This window comes from Carcharhinus amblyrhynchos, chromosome 9 (assembly GCF_965287045.1).
Source record: "Carcharhinus amblyrhynchos chromosome 9, sCarAmb.v2.hapA, whole genome shotgun sequence".
Lineage (NCBI taxonomy): Eukaryota > Metazoa > Chordata > Chondrichthyes > Carcharhiniformes > Carcharhinidae > Carcharhinus > Carcharhinus amblyrhynchos.
The window spans coordinates 91,471,698-91,493,335 of record NC_137332.1 but is presented as its reverse complement, the minus strand read 5'-3'; the positions used below and the strand labels follow the sequence as shown (position 1 = coordinate 91,493,335).

Genomic DNA, 21,638 nt, shown 5'->3' with positions numbered 1-21,638 from the left:
CTAAGAAACCTTTAAAGAGTCAGTAGACCTGGAAAAAAAAATGCTATAACCAGAAACAGTTGTAATTTTCCAGTGATATCGCTTCAACATGAATGGGAGAACTCCTGTGGAACATCTTTACTAGGTTGTGGAAGTTAGCTGAAAATTGCGAATTTAGACTACCTCTTAATAAAATGTTGTAAGGCAGATTGGTATGTGGCATAAATGACCTAACCATTGTGGCCAAACAGGCCATCAAAAGTGGCGATTTGTAAAGCACTCTGGAGCAATTGGGCAAGAACTAAAACAGCAGGTTGCAGTTTAAAGACAGAGACAAACAGGCTGCAACCCTAATGAGTGGATAAACAGGATATGGGTCATCTCCAGGATGAAAGGGACTTTATGGTCACACGGAGTTGTTTCATCTCCAGGATGAAGGAGACTTTCTGGTCACACTGGGTTGTGTACCAGACATAAGGGCACCGTGACCCCTTACTTAGGAGGAAGGTATGTGACCAATGTGCCTCTAGCACCTACAGACATGGCTGTTGGGGACACACCCAGAGATCAGTGTGGTAGCACCTGATTGGACTTTTATCGATCGGGGGATCAAGTCCTGATCAACTGATTGGCAATGGCCAAAAGGGGTGTGAAACCCAACGGGCTATAAAGGGTGCTGCGCAACTAGGAATCTCTCTCTCTCTGACCCCACGAACGAGCTACAAAGACAGTGACCATTGCCTGCAGCGACCAGCACAAGGAGAGCCACCACACCCGAGAAGGAAGGAAGACCAGAGCCAGAGTGCCACACCAGATCAAAGTACACACTATGCAAACGACAACCGAGACCAATGCACGGATAAAGGCCAATATCTACTTGGGTACTTGCCAGTCACACAAAGTTAAATCAAGGTCTTGGATTTGTATTTTCCTGTAAGATAACTTATTGTTGGTTGGGTGGGTGATTATTGATTGTGTGGGTTTAAATAAATATTGGTTGTACTAATAAGATGTCTAATAAGAGTTATTTGTCCACCATATAAAGGTTAAAACAGACTGTGCGGCAGGCAACAGCATCCAAAAGAAGATGTTGGCAGAACATAATTTGGACTTGAAAGTCATTGAAACAGCTTTGTGACTTGAGAATGCATAAAGAAGGGCTCAGGAACTACAAGGGGCATCAGGCAGTAATGTCCTTCAATTAGGGGGCCTCATGTAATTAGCTTTCAATGGAAACTGCTTGTGTAAATCAAGTGTTAAAGGGCTCCTTTTGATATAGGAACCCTAATGTCAGTAATGGACAGTCAATGAAAGGCAATGATGATGCACCAGTCATGCAAAGTTAAATCAAGGTCTTGTATTGGATTTGTATTTTCCTGTAAGATAACTTATTGTTGGTTGGGGGGGTGATTATTGATTGTGTGGGTTTAAATAAATATTGGTTGTACTAATAAGACGTGTGACCTGGTGTGCAATTTCCAGATGCTGGATTTTTGTAAGCATTGTCAAAGGACACAGTCACAGAGATGTTCCAGGAACAAGCAAAGTGTGGGCTGCCTAGAAAGAAAGCTGAGAACAGTACCTGGACACACCATGCAAAATCTCCTCTTCAAGAGACAGAGATGCTACAAATGATTTGTATTATTACAACTAAAGTTTCCCTGATAATGGTAAAATTACTAGTCAATTGCCATTCCTTGAACTTGGAGGTGGACTCTTGATCTGCAATCTCCATTATCAAAGAACAGACCATTGAGCACCTTGAATCAGGCATTCAGCTCCTGAGGTCGGAAGATACAAAGGCAGATTTTTCACCTACAAGGAGTAATCTTTACAAATGAAAGGCACTGTACTGGTCCCAGTAACTTATAGACAGCAACCAGCCCATCTATCACTCATTATTGGCTGGGTGCACAGACCCAAGCCTTATGTAGAGATTGGCTCCTGCAGTTCTGGCTGAACTGGCTTGATCTACAGGCTAGATGAGGGGGGGGTGGAGGTGGGTGGATTTTGTGTGTGTGTGTGTGTGTGTGGTGGGGGGGGTGGAGGAGGGGGGGAATGAATTAAGTTACTAGATACCCTGGAACTTTTCAAGAAGACCTGGGAAGGCCAAGATCTATTTTGAACCCAGTGCTTCAGATAGGTATTTCAGAACCAGACCAGTCCTTTACTCCATGTTGGAGAAGGTGAAAATTGAACTAGGGTGCCTTGAAATCTTGGATATAAGACCTGTGCAATTTGCAGAATGGGCTGTTCTGTTACTTCCTGTTCTTAAGCTTGACAGATCAGTTCACCTTTGTGGGGACTATAAACTAACATCAGTCAAGTGCCCAAACTCAATAGGAAAACCATGCCCCAAATCGAAGATTTGTATGCTAAGTTAACAGGTGGTAAGACATTCTTCAAGTTGGACATGAGCCACACCTAACATCCACTTGAATTGTACGAATCCTCCCAGAAATATGTGATGATCAACACAGATAAGGGACACATCAGCATATGCCATCTTCCAAAGAGTTATGGAGAACCTCCTTCAAGGACTATCCAAAGTAGTAGTATACTTAGATTTTTTTTAAAATTCATTCATGGGATATGGGCATCATTGGTTGGCCAGCAGTCATTGTCCATCCCTAGTTCCCTTGAGAAGGTAAGGTGAGCTGCCTTCTTGAATCGCTGCAGTGTGTTGTGGGTTGACTCACAATGGCATTAGGGAGGAAATTTCAGGATTTTGACCCAGCAACTGAATATATCCATGTCAGGATGATGAGTGACTTGAAGTGGAACTTGCAGGTGGTGGTGTTCCCATGTATCTGCTACATGTACAATTCACATAAACTCTCGACAACAACCTGTGCATTTGTAATAGTTGCATATTTTTCAAACAGTTTTATTTCATTGTGATCTGATTGACTTCATGATCAATGAAGTGTGTAAACATCTGCAGGATGCTTTCTTCACTTATTTTACAACATGCTTGTGTTTCAATAAATGATGGTTGGAATTTGTACAGGGAACTCAGAGTCTGGGGAATTATTTGTGTGGCCCTGACAACAACTTTAATCCATATTCATGGAATAATCCATCTAGAGTTGGACTTGAACCCACAACTCATTCCCTGAGTCAGAGGGTTGTGGGTTCAGGATGCACTCCAGGACTTGAACACACAAAATACTGGCTGACATTCCAGTGAAGAACTCAGGAGTGGAAGAAATTACATATAGGGAGGGGAGAGGCCATGGAGAGATTTGAAAACAAGCTCAAAACCCTTACTAAAACTAACGCTGAACTTTCCTGGGAAGAGTGGGTTATTGTTACCATGACATCATTAATGGATCTCTCCATCGGCTTCATGGAATAGGAGTTTTCCTATTGAGAGTGCGGGAGCTTACGAATGAGAGACAAGCGGCAGGACTTAAATGTCCAGAGCACTGGTTTGAATCATTGTAAGCTGACATGGCCTTTTCTTTATTTTAATAAAGCACCAGTATAGATAGACAATATAGAAGACAGAGGGTAGTAGGGGAAGGGTGCATTTCTGAATGGAAGACTGACAAGTGGTGTTCCTCAGGGATCAGTGCTGGGACCTTTGCTGTTTGTAATATATATAAATTATTCAGAGGAAAATGTAACTGGTTTGATTAGTAAGTTTGCAGATGATACAAAGGTTGGTGGAATTGCGGATAGCGATGAGGACCGTCAGAGAATACAGCAGGATATAGATTGGTTGGACACTTGGGCAGAGAGATGGTAGACGGAGTTTAATCTGGACAAATGTGAGATAACGCATTTTGGAAGATTTAATATAGATGGGAAATATAACTCTCAAGAGTATTGATAGGCAACGGGATCTGGGTGCACAGGTCACTGAAAGGTGGAGCAGGTAGTCAAGAAAGCATATGATATGCTTGCCTTCATCAGCCAGGGCATTGTGTTTAAAGTTGGCTAGTTATGTTGCAGCTTTATAAAACCTTAGTTATGTTGCAGCTTTATAAAACACTTGGAATATAGTGTTCAATTCTGGTCACCACACAACCAAAAGGATATGGAGGCTTTGGAGAGGGTACATACACAGATTTACCAGGATGTTGCCCAGTATGGAGTGCATTACTTATGAGGAGAGGGGCTAGCTGACAGAAATCTACAAGATTATGTGGGGCAGGGATACAGTGGATAGTCAGAGGCTTTTTCCCAGGGTGGAAAAGTCAATTACCCGGGGACATATGTTTAAGGTGCGAGGGACAAGGTTTAAAGAAGATGAACAAGGCAAGTTTTTACTCAGAGGGTGGTGGGTCCTGGAACTCGCTGCTAGGGGAGATACTGGAAGCAGATATGGTAGTGACTTTAAAGAGGTATCTTAAATACATGAATAGGATGGGAGTAGAGGGAAGAGCAGGGGCTTTTAGTTTAGTCAGCTTGGTCGGTGCAGGCTTGGAGAGTTGAAGGGCCTATTCCTGTGCTGTAATTTTCTTTTTTCTATATCAGAGGACTGACCTTGGCGAAGTTACTACATTGGTGACAAAGGTGAACAAGTTTTCTCCTACACTTACAATCAAGCAGAGAGTAGTATTTCCTCTCTGTTAAGAGAAAAGTCAAAAATACCTTTCTTCGGTAAACTCGAACCAGCTAATATGAACGGTGAAGACTGTGCCCAAATGTAAAGCCTGTGTACTTCTTCTTTCAGGCGAATACATTGAGAGAGATGAAAGACAGGAAGTAATCTTGCTCACAGCATGTGGGGCCATGTCATGCAATATAATAAAGTGCCTGACTTACCCAGGAACCCCTGATTTGAAGAATTTTAAGGATCTCGCAGATTTGGTTAAAAATCACTATGAACCAAAGCTGTCAGTAATACTCCACAGATATCACTTTAACACAGCGGGACAACCCCCGGGGACCCATTACAGAATTTTGGGCCAGATTGCAAATACTGAGAGAACATTGTGAATTTGGGCTGTGTCTCAATGAAATGTTGAGAAACAGGTTTGCGTGTGGAATAAACAGCCCAATAACCCAAAACAAATTATTGGCAGAACTTGAACTGGACTTAAAGAGAGATATTGAAATAGTTTTATTACTGCAAAGTGCAGCAAAAAAGGGCTCAAGAGCTACAAGGGATGACTGGAAACGATATTTTTGGATATGGACAGGAACAAAGAATGGTAGTAATCAATACAAGTAGGACATCAGGCCTCCCGCTACAATATTGAGGTCCAGCTCATGTCACTTGGCAGGCCAGGAACAGCAACAATATGCCCCCATTTGGAAGAGATCATACTCTGGAAGATTGCATGTGGCAAAAGTAGAGCTGCTGTAGACACTGCCAAGACAAGGTTACAGGTGTAGACAAAAATGAGTGTTGTTCTGGAAGGAGCTGAATGCCAGTAGCACCCATACTATGGAGGTGCATCCACTGTCACAACAAAAGGCAATATAAATAAATCACATTTGACCAAATTCTCTATCTCTTTCCTGTATTCCGTCTCATCATTGTTTGAGATCCAACCCATTACTGTGGTGCTATCAGCCACACAGTCATAAGTCTATAAGGAGTACAGCAAGGGGCTGAGGACACAGCCTTGCGGGGCACCGGTATTGAGGATAATCGTGGAGGAGGTGCAGTTGCCTATTCTTACTGACTGTGGTCTATGAGTTAGGAAGTCTTGGATCCAATCGCATAGGGAGGAGCCAAACCCTAGGCTACGAAGTTTGGAGGGTTCTGAAGAGATAATGGTGTTGAAGGCTGAGCTGTGGTCAATGAATTGGCGTCTGACACAAGTGTCCTTGTTATCCAGGTGTTCCAGGGTTGAGCGTAGAGCCAGGGAGATTGCATTTGCTGTGGACCTGTGGCGGCAATAGGCGAACGGATCAAGGAAAGGGTTTTTGGATGCTTGTTAGTAATAATTTGTTGGGATATTTTGAATCTGGAAAGGCTGCTGCATAAGATAAAAGTGCATGGCGTAATGGGTAATATATTAGCATGGGTAGAGATTTGGTTAACTAACAAAAAGCAAAGAGTAGGAGTAAGTGGGTGTTTTTCTGGTTAGCAATCAGTGGCTATTGCTGTGCCTTAGGGATCAGTATTTGGACTGCAATTGTTTACAAGTTATGTCGATGATTTGGAGTTGGGGACCAAGTACAATGTGTCAAAGTTTGCAGACGACACTAAGAGCAACAAAGAGTGCAAAGGACACTGAAAGTCTGCAGAGGGATATAGCTAGTTTAAGTGAGTCTGCCAGATGGAGTACAAACTTGGTAAATGTGAGGTCATCCATTTTGGACTATTATTTAAATGGTAAAAAGTTACAGCATGCTGCCGTGAAGAGGGACCTGGGTATCATTGTGCAAAAAGTTGATTTGCAGGTGCAGCAGGTAATTAAGGTGGCAAATTGAATTTTATCCTTTATTGTTGGAGGGATGGAGTTTTAAAAACAGGGAGGTTATTTGCAGGTGTATATAAGGTACTGGTATGGCCACACCTGGAGTATGGTTTCCTTACTTGAGAAAGGATGTATTGACACTGGAGGAGGTGCAGATGAGATTCACTAGTTTGATTCCGGAGATGAAAGGGTTGGCTTATGAGGACCAACTGAGTAGATTGCGACCATACTCATTGGAATTTAGAAGAATGAGTGGGGAATCTTACGATAAGATAAAGGTAATAGATAAGATAGAAGCAGGGAGGTTGTTTCCACTGGCAGGTGCAATTAGAACTAGGGGGCATAGCCTCAAAATAAGGGGGAGCAGATTTAGGACTCAATTAAGGAGGAACTTCTTCACCTAAGCTGCTGAATTCCATGTCCAAATTGATATGTAAAATATTACTTTTTGTGATGTTTTTTCTTACAATATTTATAGTGCAAAATTCCATCTTCATTCTTATTCACAGCTGAATTTTCAAGTTCACTCTTTAAAACATTTGCTGCTGATTTCAAATTTTGAACCTCACTGATCTTATGTCTGCAGCTTTCTCATTTTTAAACTCTATGAAGAATATCTCAGTTTAAAGTTTAGTTTATTTGTTAGTGTCACAGATAAGCTTACATTAACAATGAAATGAAGTTATGGTGAAAATCCCCTAGTTGCCACATTCCGGCACCTGTTCAAGTATACTAAGAGAAATTTTTAGCATGGCCAATGCACCTAACCTGTCTTTCAGACTGAGGGAGGAGACCGAACACCCAAAGGAAACCCTCAGAGACACGGGGAGAATATGCAAACTCCACGCAGACAGTGACCTAACCCTGGAATCAAACATTGATCCCTGGTGCTGTGAGGCAGCAGTGCTAATCACTGTGCCACCTTGCTACCATCAACTCATTTCTTCTTTGATCAAAATCCTTTCTGGGTTTTGCAAGGATGTCATTTACAATTTCTTCTTTGATATGAAGTACATGCATACAAAGTGATTCAGTTTCTTGTTTCCCCACACTAAGCTCACAATTGAAGATTCACTCCCGTGTGGATCCTCTGATTGAACAGAGGCCTGAGTATGGTTTGTCACACACCTCGCCTGGGAAAGGTTTCTCCCTCGTGTAAGTATGTTGGTGTGCACAGAGAGATTGTGATTGTGAGAATGATTTATCACACATCTCGTACGAGAATAGTTTCTCTCCAGTGTAAATGCATTGGTGTCTACAGAGGTGCAATAATTATAAGAATGATTTCTCACATACCATACACTTGATCGGCTTCTCCCCGTGTGACTTCATCTGTGTTTTACCAGAGTTGATGACTTGGCGAAGGCTACATCGTGCACCTTGGCACAGTGGTTAGCACTGCTGACTCACAGCATTAGGGACCCAGATTCAATTTCTACCCCAGTTTCCTCCCACAGTCTGAAAGACATATTCATTCAGTGTATTGGCCATGCTAAATTCTCCCAAACAGGCAATGAAGTGTGGGGACTCAGGGACTTTCACAGTAACTCCATTGCAGTGTTAATGTAAGCCCACTTGTGACACTAATAAATAAACTTAAACTTTAAATAAACCTTACACAGGGGCTTCTCCCCTTTGCCTCAAGAGATGATAGCTTTGGGAGAAAGCCATTTCACAAAATTGACACTTAAAGGGTTTCGCCCCCATATGAATCCTCTGGTGTATCAGGAGGGTGGAAGATCTTGTAAAAGCTTTATCACAAAACTGAAGTGTTTCTCTCCTGTGTGGATGCAGCTGGAAGTTTTTAGGTTTATGAAGACTTTGTCACAAACCTCACATTTGCCCCCGTCCGCCTGTGTGAAAGCGCTGGTGTTCATGGAGGCTTGGCGTAAACACAGTAAAAAGTCTGACAACACCAGGTTTTAGTCCAACCTATTTATTTGATAATATACTCACAAGGAGTATGGAGCAGCTTGTCAACAATCAGAATGATTTGTCACACACCTTACAATTGAACGGTTTCTCCCCTGTGTGAATGCGTTGGTGTGCACGGTGTACAGAGAATCTCCTGCAATGGTGCATCTTCGCACCGCCATCGCTCTGGTTCCGACCAAGGGTCAGTCTCTGCTTTTCAATTCGGTTCAGCCGCTCGGGGCTCGCGCTTCCTCACATTCCAACTCCCGAACGCTGGGAGCCAACCGCCAATGCGCGCGGCAGAACTACAAACTCCCATCCGGCACCGCGGGCTGGCTTTCCCCTGATTCCACACTGCCGCTCCTCACTGCGCAGGCTCTGAGGTCACATGCAGCATGGGTAATGTAGTTCCCAAAGGATTCGCGTCTGTCTTGGAAATCGGTTGCGGGCATCAGTGAGACCCCTTCCCCCGCCCACCCACTGGCTGATGACTGACATGGTCGTTGTGCGCCGGTTTGCTGATCTCTGGTTCTGAGAGCCGTCAATCAGGGCGCTGAGCTGTTTGATTGGAGCTGTGTGTTGGATATTGAGTGTGTTTATTGAAAGCATTTCCCTTCTGATTTACAGGCTGAGTTTTGTTGATGGGTCATTGCTGAATATGAGAAGGTGAGGTGTAATTATCTGGCGGTGCACTGACACATTTATTGAAATGTCTTTTAATGTCTTCCTTAAAGATTTTAGCTGAAGGCCTCCGCCTTTCCTAAAAGCCAGGGCTTGGATTTGATAGTTTTGCCCAGTGCTGTGTCTGATAGCTGAATTTGGGATATGCAGTCTGAGTGAGTGTAGTATGTCTAACTGTCTAACTTCCCAGGATAAACCATACATAACCCTTCATCAGCTACACTGAAGCAATGTTTTCCTTAGGTTTAAGCATCTCCTGCCCATTTTGTTTTATTAAGTAATTTGGGAAAACAGGGGACGAAATTTCAAAATTTTAATTGAATTAGCATTTCTCTGAGTATTTTTTATATAAAAAGCATAAGATAAAATTGCCAGCACGACTTGATCTCATGTTGAATTGATAGTCTGTTTTACATTTTGCCCAACAGTCTTTTTCAGTGCCCATATGGTGCCTGGGAAGATGGAGTTTGGATGGAGGAAATAAAGTAGCCATGTTGTCTGCCCCAAGTCAGTATCCAATGTCCCTGCTGGAAACAGAGAGTCTGTGACATTCAACTGAGGAAAATAGAAAAGTCTTGTATTTGAGGGGCAGCATGGTTAGCACTGCTGCTTCACAGTGCCAGGGACCTGCGTTCAGTTCCCGGTTTGGGTCACTGTCTGTGTGGAGTTTGCACGTTTTCCCCGTGTCTGCATGGGTTTCGTCCAGATGCTCAGAGTTCAGAGATGTGCACATTAGGCGGATTGCCCATGCAAAATTGTCCTTAGTGTCAGGGGGACTTCCTAGGGTAAGTCTATAAAGTTATGGGGATAGAGCCTGGGTGGGATGGGGTCAGTGTAGACTCAATGGGCCAAATAGCTTTCTTCTACTCTGTATGATTTTATGATTCTGATTCCCTACACAGTAGAATATCAAGCTGACACTCATTGTGGAATAGCCTCCAACTGAGGAGTCAATCCCTTCAGCAAAGGAGGAGAGGGAGTTGGAGGAATTCATGGTTTCTTTTCCTGCTTTATAGAAGGATTGCACCTACTACACCAGAAAATACAGAGAAGATAGTCACCATAGATAGATCCTGACAATCACCCAAGAAACAACTGCACAACTGTGGGAAGACATCCAGTCCCTTCGGAGCATTGTTAACCACAGAGAAAGTTTGGTAGTGAAACCATCACCTGGAAATCAATCAGGTCAGGGAGCTTTGTTGTATCCTTAAAATCTGAAACTGGTCAGTGGTGTGGAACCTCTCATCAGAATCAAACTTCCTGAAGGTTCGGCTGTGGGTGATCAGTTTGGGGGGGCTGGGAAAAAGTGTAAGTGGGCTACAGGTTTGGTAAGAGGTTCAATCATTCATCAAGCCTCATGAACCACTGACTCATTCCTGAGGCGAGAATCTGTTCAAGTGTGAAGTGTGCTGTATAAGCTCCTAAGATCTAACACACAAGGTTTGTCTGAAACAATCACTGTTAATTCAAGGGCTTTCACATGGATGAGGAACAATTCAAGTGTAGGACGTGTGATAAAGTCTTCACACAATTAAGAAACCTCCAACTACATCAGACCGTCCACACAGGAGAGAAACGATTCAAGTGTGGGTCCTGTGACAAAGCTTTTGTGACATCTTCAAGACTCTTGAGACACCAGACGATTCACACAGGAGAGAAGCCATTCACATGTGAGGTGTGCACCAAATCATTCACTCAGTCGTCAAATCTCCGTGTACACCAACGCATTCACAGCGGGGCAAAATTATTCATGTGTAAAGTATGTGACAAATCATTCTCTGATTCATCGAATCTCCGTACACATGAACGTATTCACACTGGGGAGAGACCATTCAAATGTGAGGTGTGTGACAAAGCATTCCTGCGGTCATCACATCTCTTGGAGCATCAAAGGATCCACACAGGGGAGAAACCATTCACGTGCAATGTGTGCGACAAATCATTCTTAGATTCATCAAGACTCCATGGACATCGACGCATTCACACCGGGGAGAAACCATTCACTTGCAATGTGTGTGACAAATCATTCTCATTTTCATCGACTCTTCGCACACACCATCGTATTCACACAGGGGAGAGACCTTTCAAGTGTGAGGTGTGTTACAAATCTTTCACGCGGTTATCAAAGCTCAAGATCCATCAGAGGATCCACACTGGGGAGAAACCATTCACCTGTGAGGTGTGTGACAAATCATTCTCAGATTCATCAAGCTTCCGTTACCACAAACACATTCACACAGGGGAGAAACCATTCAAGTGTGAAGTGTGTGACAAATCATTCTCACGGTCATCGAAGCTTCTCATCCATCAAACGATCCACATGGGAGAAACCGTTCATCTGTGAGGTGTGCAACAAATCATTCTCGCAGCCTCAGATTCTCTGCACACACCAGTGCATTCACATGGAAGTAACTGGTCAGATGTGAGGGGTCTCACAAAGCTTTCATAAAGTTTTGAATTTCCTGTTCTATCAGACAGATCACACCAGGAAGAAAGCATTGAAGCGTGACATGTGCAACAAATATTCTTACATTCATCTAACCTCTTGCTCCATCAGAGAATCCATACAGAGCAGTAGCCATTCAAATGTAAGGTTCGTAGTAAGGCTTTTTTGATTACTTTGATGTGAGATATTGCTGTGAGTTCTGCCAAATCCTTCAAACAGTTGTTGAATTTCGTGGAATTCACAAAGCCTACAAAAGATCTAACAAACAAGTCTTTACAAATTGGCAACACAATGTGAGTCTCTACTCGAGTTCACTGCAAAGCATGTTCAGTGGTGTTGGCACACAGAACAAGAAGTAGCTTTTACTCACATCGAACAACTAGTGACAATGCCGCCAGTGCTAAGCATGTCAATGATGAAGTCACCCTACAGTGAGATGCCAATGAAACAGGACTTGAAGCAACTCTCATGCAGCAAAGACAACCAGTTGTATTTGTATTCAGAACAGTAATGCAAACTAAATAATGCTATGCACAGATTGAAAAATAATGCCTGGATATTGTCTTTGCTTGTGAGCATTTGAACCAGGTACCTGTATGGGAGACAGAAAGTGATGGTAGAGTCTGAGTACAAGTTATTACAAACCGTCATTCTCAAACTGCTCCAAATCGTTTACAAAAGTTGTTTCTTCATTTATGAAGATGAATAGTTTAAAGGTTTTGTCTGCATTATGACTGTAGGGACAGACACAATTGGAACAGACTAGAAAGAACAAAGTTTTTTTTCTCCACGTATGATCACTTTCTTTCTGGACTATTTATGTCGAGTACCTTTCAAACAAAAAAAGGGGTGTTTGGATAACTCTCTTGTGGTACACTGTCTTTCAAGCTTATCATTGTTCAATCTAAATATAAATATTGCAGCTGCTCTCTCAGTTTCCCTGGTAAATGGAAATAACATTCTTCATCCTCGGAGGCTTTCAAACTGACAATATCAATGTGGGATGTGTACCCTTGGCTGTGTTTGACAGCAGATCAGAAGAGGAAGACCCACAGTATTTAAGGCAGCAATAATGTGAAATGGTGGAGTTTGCATGTGCACTGGAAAGAGGGACACATGATACAGGGAGTAATTTTCTCCTAGCTCTTTTCCTCTCAGAAATTTGAGGTGCTTCGAATTAGATTTTAATTGAAGAGATTTGTCTTCATGAAAGTAAATCATAGAAAGCCAAGATCCCCTGTTTCCATCCTGTAAACATCTATGACTCTATGACAAGGCCAAGAAAGCCATTTGGAGGCTAACGCTACTGGCTTCTTCAGCCATTTTGAATCCTGAATTGTTGCATCACTCTGAAGATTAATACAAAGCTCTGAGTAAGACTTGATTGAGTTACAAAATTAAAAAGTCATTTTATCCACAACCAATGTTGTTAATGAACTGGAAACAAGTAGTTTTCAGTTGAAGTATGTGGCCATTGCAAGAAAATCCCATGAGACAGGAAAAGGAGCTTGTTCAAAATCAGATTAAACCTGGTAGAGTAAAGAAGCCATTGTTATTTCTGGGAGATGCATTGCTGACCTTTTGAACTGCGTCGCATCAACTGGAAGATGTAATTAAAAAACAATTAAATCAGCTCAGTGGCACCATGGTGAGAATCAGAAAAGAATAGTAATATCAAATCTGGCAAAAATCAGAGGGACTGCAAGGGTCTCTAGAATTCTCTGCCCATTGAAGTGATGGAGGCTATCTCGCTGAATATATTTAAGTCACGGGTAGATAGGTTTCTGATAGACAGGGGAATTAAGGGTTATGGGGAGAAAGTGGGAAAGTGGAAGTGATCCACTTCAGATTAGTCATGATCTTGTTGAATGGTGGGGCAGGCTCGAAGGGCTATATAGCCTACTCCTGCTCCTATTTCTTATGTTCTTAGGGGTGAGACCTTTAGAGGCACAGACACTTCAATAAATATGTCTCTAGATATGGTGCTGGATTAACAATCCAAAAATTGCAAATTCAAATCTAACCATCTGTTCCACACAGATAATTACAGTGCAGAAATAGGCCATTTAGCCCAGTTGCTTCATATGTGTATCCTCTCACCCCTCTTCGTCTCACCCTTTCAGCATATCCTTTTGTTCCTTTCTCCCTCAGGTGATTATCTAACTTCTCCTTAAATATATCAATGATACTCAGCACAACCGCTCCATGTAGCAAAATAAATTTGACAAATGAAATTTGCTGAGTAGAGTCAAAGTAAAAACATTAAAATTTTCAGGTCGTCCCAAAAACCCAAATATTGTTTTTCAGGGATGTGAACATGCTGCAACTGCCTCTGGGGCACAGAGGAGAAGGGCAAAGGACATAGGGTGTCACGCTGTGCTGACCTGCAGTGATTCTGTTATTGGGAAGTGACAGCGACATGGGGATTGACTCTGACTTGGTGGTGGACTGACTCAGAGATTGCCCTTGTGACCAGGGGAGTGACTGTGACTTGGGATATGATCCCTGTCTCTGCTCAAGTCTCTTTTGGCCTCGTGCCTGCCCCCTTACTTTGCCTCTAACCCCTCACGTGATCCAATGTCCCTTTCTATATATATAGAATATATTCTATATTTGTAATATAGAATAATCCTCCAAAGGCAGCACAACCAGTGGTGGCAAAGTGCACTGCTGACCAATATGATGAGGAATACCATGGACATTCACACAGATAGTAACTCACTGGAGATTTTGAGGTGCAGTCGATCGTGTTCCTGCCACTAATGTCCCACTCCAGGACTTCATGGCCAAGGAAAGTGTATTCAAATAGATTGGCAATTAACTTATTAATCCTTCCAATATGCACCAATGGCAGAAGAAATGGGTGGGAGAGAGTCATTGAAGCCGCTACCATCATTATCCATAGCTCCAGGCTACAATATGCTGTAAAAATGGATGTTGTCACAGCAACTCAGATTCCCTGGGAGACCTATTGGCTCAGTGGGCTTGACGGCTGGTGTGGATCAGTTTGGTGCAAGACCACAGGGTTCAATCCCTGTTCCAGCTGCGTGAATTCATAATCTGCCTCCTTGCGACTCCTGTGGCAGAGCTTGGGCAATGTGGGTCAGATCTGCCTTTGGGTATAGAACTCACGAAGAAGATGGTTGTTCTGGAGTGTGGCTCTGTTTGAGATAGTGGGATTTAGAATGTCTGGGTTTTTCCTTGCTCCAGGAGCATATACACTTTTTTCCATAAGGGAATTTGTCATCTTTCACAGCTTCAGGAACAGACCCAAAGACAATGCTGATACCTGCTGCTCAAACTAGTTACCACTTTAAAGCAAATCAAACTGTCAGACTACCAGTTTACAGGAGGAAAGCATTTTGTACATAGCCTTGGGACTTAATCCCTTAAAACTAAATCAAATACAACAGAAATATTATACATTATTGTCAGCTGTGACTTAGCCCTCTCGTCTCTGAATCAGAAAGTCACTCCAGAGACTAGGCCAACACTCTATTGCAATACTGAGGGAGCACTGCATTGTCAGAGGCATCATCTTTCAGATGGGTTAAACCAAGGCTCTGTCTGCTCTCTCAGGTGAAAACATCCCATGACAGGACATTGTAGAAGAGCAGGTGAATTATCCCTGATGTCCTGGTCAATTTGGAACCTGCAATTAACCACAAAAATAGATTATCTGTTCATTATCACCTTGTTGCTTATGGGAGCTTTTCCACATATCTAACCATGACTACACATGTGAGATAAATTGAGATAAAACAAAATGAAATGAGGAATTGATAAGGGCAGTTTTCTGAAGGGGTTTTGATATGCAAATTAACAAACCAGAGATAAAAACAAGTATTTACCTCTGTGACTAGAGGAAAACAATTGACATACAAGAGGTAACTTTGAATTGGAGAGGTAAGGAAATTAATATCTATATGCTAAAAGCTGAGTCAACAGGCTAGGTAACATCAAACTGAAAAAATTAAAAATCATTAGCACAAGAATTGAAGAAAAGAATAGAGTAGGAGCAACAACTATCACAGCCACACTCAACTGCAGAGAACATTCTCCTGAACACCACTTACTGCAAAAAAATGAGAGCAGCCAGTTAAAATCCAAAACTCAAACCAAGAAAATGATGCCTTTGCTGAAACTAAAGACAGTTTTCCCAATGTGGACAAATAACCTGTGCCTGGTAATTATCTGCTGGATTTAGCTCATCAATTTATGTAACATTGGTTATTGTTTGGGAACAAAAGAGTATCTCAAGACTTCAGAAAACATAGGTAGTTGAGAACAAAGGGGTAACCATTTAATTCCTTTTGTATAGCCATCGGTGTAGTGGTGTATTATTGTCCTTGTGTGTTCTTTTAAGTTAATAAATATTCATTATTAATTGATCACAAAATGATTGGACTGTGGCTGCCTGGTTTCAATATCTTTACTAGGGATTCCAAAAGGAAAAAAATATACACTTGTTCCAAGTTCCCTTTTAGATTTTGGGATATCCTCACATTTAAGATCAGTGGAATTCTTAACTTTGTGTATAGGACTCAGGGTTCCTGAGTGTTTCGTTGAAAACAAACACATCATGCTGAGTAATCAGGTAGTTTGGGTTAAATTTCAAAATTAGGTTTATTGTGAGCTATAAATTGACACAGAAGATTGATAAAGCAGGCAAATGACATGATATTCAGCTCATACCAAACACCAAAGTAACAAAACATTTGAAAATTAGTCAAGATCTTTCCCAGAACATGAAGTGAATCTTGGAAGAGTGTAAGGTAAAGAAATCATGCCATTATTACATTGAGATATGAGCTGATGGAATTCAGGTCTGTAGAGACTCATGCCCACTCCCTCAACATATTCAGGATAGTTGTTCTCCCAGATAAGAGAGTACAAACATTACTAATACAAACACCAAACACCCATTGCCTAAAGCAGATCCGTCTATAATTCACATCACCAACTAAAGCAAGGTCTGATTCTACCCCATACCCACTCCTGAGAATTGGCTAATTTTACTAACATACACACCTAATTCCCAAGGGTCTGCTCTTTGACACTTCGTTCCCTATAATGCTTCTATAGCTGTCAGTCTGGTTTAAACACTCCATTATATCCACATTGTTACACAGCTTTAATTTAAACACCTTCCAAGCATTCCAGTCTAATGAGACAACTAAGGACAGTAATTCAATTATTTCTTCATTTAACACTCTAGTACCAACTCAAACGTAAAAGTTGCAAGTCATTAACTCTACTGAAGCTTAATCTAACTGAACATCAACTCTCAACTTTAACTCTTAAATTGAACATCAACTTTAACTAAACATCAACTTTAACAATTTAACTGAAAATAGACACTCGAGTTTAGGAAAACCTTGGCCAAGAAACATCCTCAAAGTAGAATCTATCTTCTTGTTCTCTGAAGCATCCTTCAGGGTACAGGTCTTGTTCTTGCGATGGTTGTCTCTTGGAGTTATCACTGCCAAACAAAGGACTTGGATGTCTCTTCATCCACAATTCTCCACTTTCTTTCGGACAATTCTCTAACACCCAGCTAATTAATTGATCAGAACCCCCATTTGCATCATTCGATTAGGCCACATGCAGGCAGAATAATATCATTGGTTACTTCAGGCCTCATTTCTCTAGATATCTTAAGTGTATTTTTTTTACATTCCAATGCCCAGATAGGGAACATTGGTTCCAAGAGTCTGTTCAGAACTCATCCCTGCCAAGGACAAGGTGTTGAATCTGACACCTTCTGTCCTTTGACAAATTCCAGGCCATTGGCCACAAGGAAATCCCAGCATAGTGAATAAACAACTTCAACCAAAAAACTCAGGTTTGCTTGATTGAAAATCTTTCAGCATATTAAAAGTCAAAACTCCATTCAGCCACAACATTCTAGACCTTTGTTTCCAAAATTATCTTTATTCTTCCCCTCCTGATTAGTCACACTGCTTCTGAAGTCCAAAGGCATGAATATTTGAATGTGTCTGGTCATGACTGGTTTAGCCAACTTTCACTAAAACTGTGCACTCTCAGGATAGACAACTTTTTCTTAAATTGTTGTTTGAACAGAATGTCATGTGACAAGTAACCATTTTGAACTCACTTTACTACAGCTGCTAGTGTTGTGGAGATACTGTCAATGAAGCAGTAAAGTGCTATCTCACTCTTTCAAATTAAAGCTCAACCTGTACATCTTAAAAATCCAGCACAGAGATAGTGAGTTTCCGTCAAAGGGTCTTCAGGACAAAACATAATTTATGGAAAAGATGGATTACAGATTAGGGAATGAAATTGTTTGTAGCAAATGCAGTTAGATGAACTTCAAGTCAGCTTCTGGAATTTTGACCAGCAAATAGCTCATAAACTAAATTCTATCTTTATCTATCAGTAGTCACCTTTTAATTTGTCTAGAAACATAACAACCTCCAGTATAATTGACAAAATTTAGAATTATTGTGTTTGTGAATGTGCATTCTAAAAGTTCCAGAAGCATGGGTTTATCTTTTTAAAAGTATTACTATATTTGCCTGGGTAAGTTTTCACTCAATAAAAATGAACCCATTTGGTTTTAAAATACATAAATGGTTAGCAAAGACATTGAGAAAATTCCTTCATCCTCCTAAATTCACAAGGAGTCAGACCCAGAGGGGTAAATTAGGGAAGTCAGTATTGACTCTTCCTCATCTGGTTGTAATGGGCCCAACAATTCTGTGAAGGCTTTATTATAGAACTCACAATGATCAGGTCCATCCCCTGTGTGAATGCATTGATGGATACACTAATTGTGTGAAATCCTCATCACACACTTCATACCTGGATGTTTTCTCACCATTGTGCACCCTCTGCTTCTTTAGGGGCTGAGAGGAGTGAGTGGAATTTTTGTCACTAACATTGTTCCTGAAAAGTTTCTCCCCAATGTGAATCCTCTGGTATCTAATGGGTCAAAGACTTCACAGATGTTTTATCACAATCATCAGACTTTTAAGGTTTATTCCCCTGTTTGGATCCTCTGACGGGGCAGGAGGTACAATGACGTTGAGATCTTGCACATTTCATACCTGAATGTCTTCTCTTTGTGTAAGTCCTCTGGTGTTTCAGGGATCTCAGAGACAACATAAGTTTTATCACAAACCTTAAGTTTGAGGGGTTTTCCCCTGTGTAGATTGTCTTATAGTGGAGGAGGCTCCTTAAATCTGTGGAAGCTTTGTCCTACATCTCATACATAACCAGTTCCTCCTGTGTGTGTTGATGCACGCGGAGATTCAGTACATGTGATAATAATTTGACAGAGACCTCACATGTGAAGTTTTCGCCCTGTTGAATGAATTGCTATATCAGGAAATGAGAGGACAGGGTGAAAGCTTTCTCACAAACCTAACGGCTAAAAGCCTTCTCGCCTATGTGAATCTGCCAGTGTTTCCTGAATTTTGCTGACAGTGAGAATGATTTATCACATACTACACATATGAATGGCTCCTCCCCTGCATGAATACTTTGGTGTGCAAGAAGAGTTGATGAGTCTGAGAATGACTTGTTGCATATTTCTCTCCAGTGTGAATGTATTGGTGTTCAAGGAGGGTCATTGGCCATGAGAATGATTTGTTGCAATTCCCACAGGTGAACAGCTGCTCTCCTGTGTGAATGCATTGATGTTCAAGGAATGTTGATGACCGTGAGAATGATCTGCTGCATGCCTCCCATGTGAATGGTTTCTCCTCTGCATGACACTGTTGATGCAAGTGGAGACTTGGTAACTGCGAGAATGATTTGTCACACATCTCACATTTGAGTGGTTTCTCCTGCGTGAATACGTTGGTGCTGACGGAGGTTCCATGCTTTGGTGAAGGATTTGTCACATACATCGCATGTGAATGGTTTCTCCCCTGTGTGAATGCGTCAATGATACATGAGCATTGAAAAGTTTGTGAAGGCTTGGTCACACAGCTCACACTTGAACGGCTTCTCCCTAGTGTGAATGCGCTGGTGATTCACAAGCACTTGTGTGTAAAAGCTTGGTCACACACCTCACATTCGAATGGTTTCTCTGCCATGGGGTTGTCCTTGTGATACAGAAGGTTGAACAGATAATTCATAGGACCTGTGGAGTCCTCCTCACACTTAAACAACCTGTCACCTGCAGGAATGAGTCAGAGATTTATGAGATGAATGATTGAAGCTGTCAGCACATTTGGAGCCCACTCACTGCTCCCCAGGCTCACCCTGACCAATCACCCACAGCCAAACCTTTGGAAAAGTTGGTTCTGATGTGAGGTTCCACAACACTGACCAGTTTCGTATATGATGACAAGTCCAAGCTCCCCCAACCCAACCAATTTTCAGATGATGGTTTTACTGCCCAACCTTCTCTGTGTTGAACAATGCTGTGAAGGGACTGGATGTGCAGTTGTGCAATTGTTCCTTGGGTGATAGTCAGGATCTATTTGTGGTGTCTATCCTCTCTGTATTCCCTGGTGTAATACGGTGCAATCCCGCTGTAAAGCAGGAAAAGGGAACATGATTTCCTCCAGCTCCCTCTCCTCCTTTGCAGAAGGGGCTGACTCCTCAATTACAGACTGTTCCACAATGAGTGCCAGTCTGCTAGTCCCCTGTGTGGGGATCAGGTATAAGTCCTTTTTCCTCACTTGACTGTCACACACCCTCTGTTTCCAGGAGAATTACTGGATAGTGACCAGGTGCAAACAACATGGCTACTTTCTTTCGTTTGCCCAGATGGTGATCTCTCCAGGCACCATGAAAGTTATGAAAAAGACAGTTGGGCAGCGTGTAAAATGGGGCATAATCGACTATGAACTTGTATCGTTTAGGTGAGGACCAATTTTACTCTGTGTTTAATATAAAAAATACTCAAAAATTGTTGATCCAATGGTGATTTTGAATCGTTTCCCCTTGTTCTCCATTGGGAAAGAAGTGTTGGAAGCTAAGGAAAGTATTGTTTCAGAATAGTTGATTGAAGGTTTATACTGGGATACACTGCACTCGTTCACATTGCTACCAGACACAGCAAATCTTTAAAGAAGACATTAAAGGACATTTCAATAAGTGTGTCTCTGCCCCTCCCAGATAATTACACCTCACCTTCTCATATTCAGTGTGATAACCTTTCTGAAGTCCATGGGAAATCACTGATTGATCTATCTATGGCACTCGTTGAGTATGATTTTCCCTGCAAACAGGCTTGCCCAGCTAGATCTCATCATCTGCATCTTTTATAAGGCAGTCCAAGGTTGGGCCTGCTGAACTGTAGTCCTAGGCAAAGATTAGTGTATGTACACCATAGTCATGGTTTTACTTTGTATTCTGTCCTTTGTTCGACGAACAATGTTCCTTCCCAGTCCGGCTTTCTGTGTCATTATGTTGGCAATGAGGAACAAGAAAAGCTTCAGAATTCCTTGCCTTTCAACAAACTGGTAAGACAGTTATGGAAAGCTACTGAAAATGCCACTGTTTGGAAAACTGGAAATTTATTATGCGGGTGTGGAGAATTGGCCTCAGTATGCCAAAAGGATGAAATATTTCTTCTGGACGAATGGGATAAAAGAGGACAATCAGCAAAATATTATCCTTCAGACTGTTTGTGGGGCTCTAACTTTCAGCATCATAAAAAGTTTAACTGACACTGTAGCCCTGGATCAAAAACATTTTGATGAATTGGTAGATAATGGTATTGAACGACTAAGTCATCTGTTATATTGCAATGCACAGTAAGAAGTCTCACAACACCAGGTTAAAGTCCAACAGTCTTCCCCCCACCTCGGCATTCTCTCTTCCACTTCATTCTTCAGGAAAAAGATACAAAATTCTGAGGTCACGTACCAACTGACTCAAGAACAGATTCTTCCCAGCTGCTGTCAGACTTTTGAATGAAGCTACCTTGCAATAAGTTGATCTTCTTCTACACCCTAGCTATGACTGTAACACTACATTTTGCATTCTCTCATTTCCTCCTCTATGAACAGTATGCTTTGCCTGTAAAGCACACAAGAAAAATACTTTTCACTATGTCAACACAATAATAAATCAATTCAAATCAAAGCTATAACAGTTGAAGATGTTGGAGAAAGGAGGAGGGAATGGGTAGGAGAGAGGTAAAATTAGAAAAAGAACGAAAGGGGAAGCAAAGGGGGAGAAAAGGTAAGGAAAGGGCAGATCAAGTAGGGGAAAGAGTTGGGGGAAGAAAAATCAAGAAAGACAATAAAGAA

The 21,638-nt window shown here is 41.8% G+C and overlaps 2 protein-coding genes across 3 annotated transcripts in view; one reads left to right on the top strand and one right to left on the bottom strand.

Moving 5' to 3' along the window:
* Window positions 1-21,638, bottom strand: part of LOC145348007 (uncharacterized) — a 521,035-nt gene that overhangs the window by 101,989 nt on the left and 397,408 nt on the right. The gene's annotated exons all lie outside the window — the stretch shown is intronic.
* LOC145348078 (uncharacterized) overlaps window positions 8,820-21,638 on the top strand; it is a 58,197-nt gene continuing 45,378 nt past the window's right edge. The window contains exons 1-2 of the mRNA XM_080196219.1: window positions 8,820-8,939; window positions 9,857-11,263. Coding sequence (XP_080052345.1) covers window positions 10,438-11,263 — 826 coding nt within the window. The 5' untranslated portion in view covers window positions 8,820-8,939; window positions 9,857-10,437. The remainder of the gene's footprint in view (window positions 8,940-9,856; window positions 11,264-21,638) is intronic.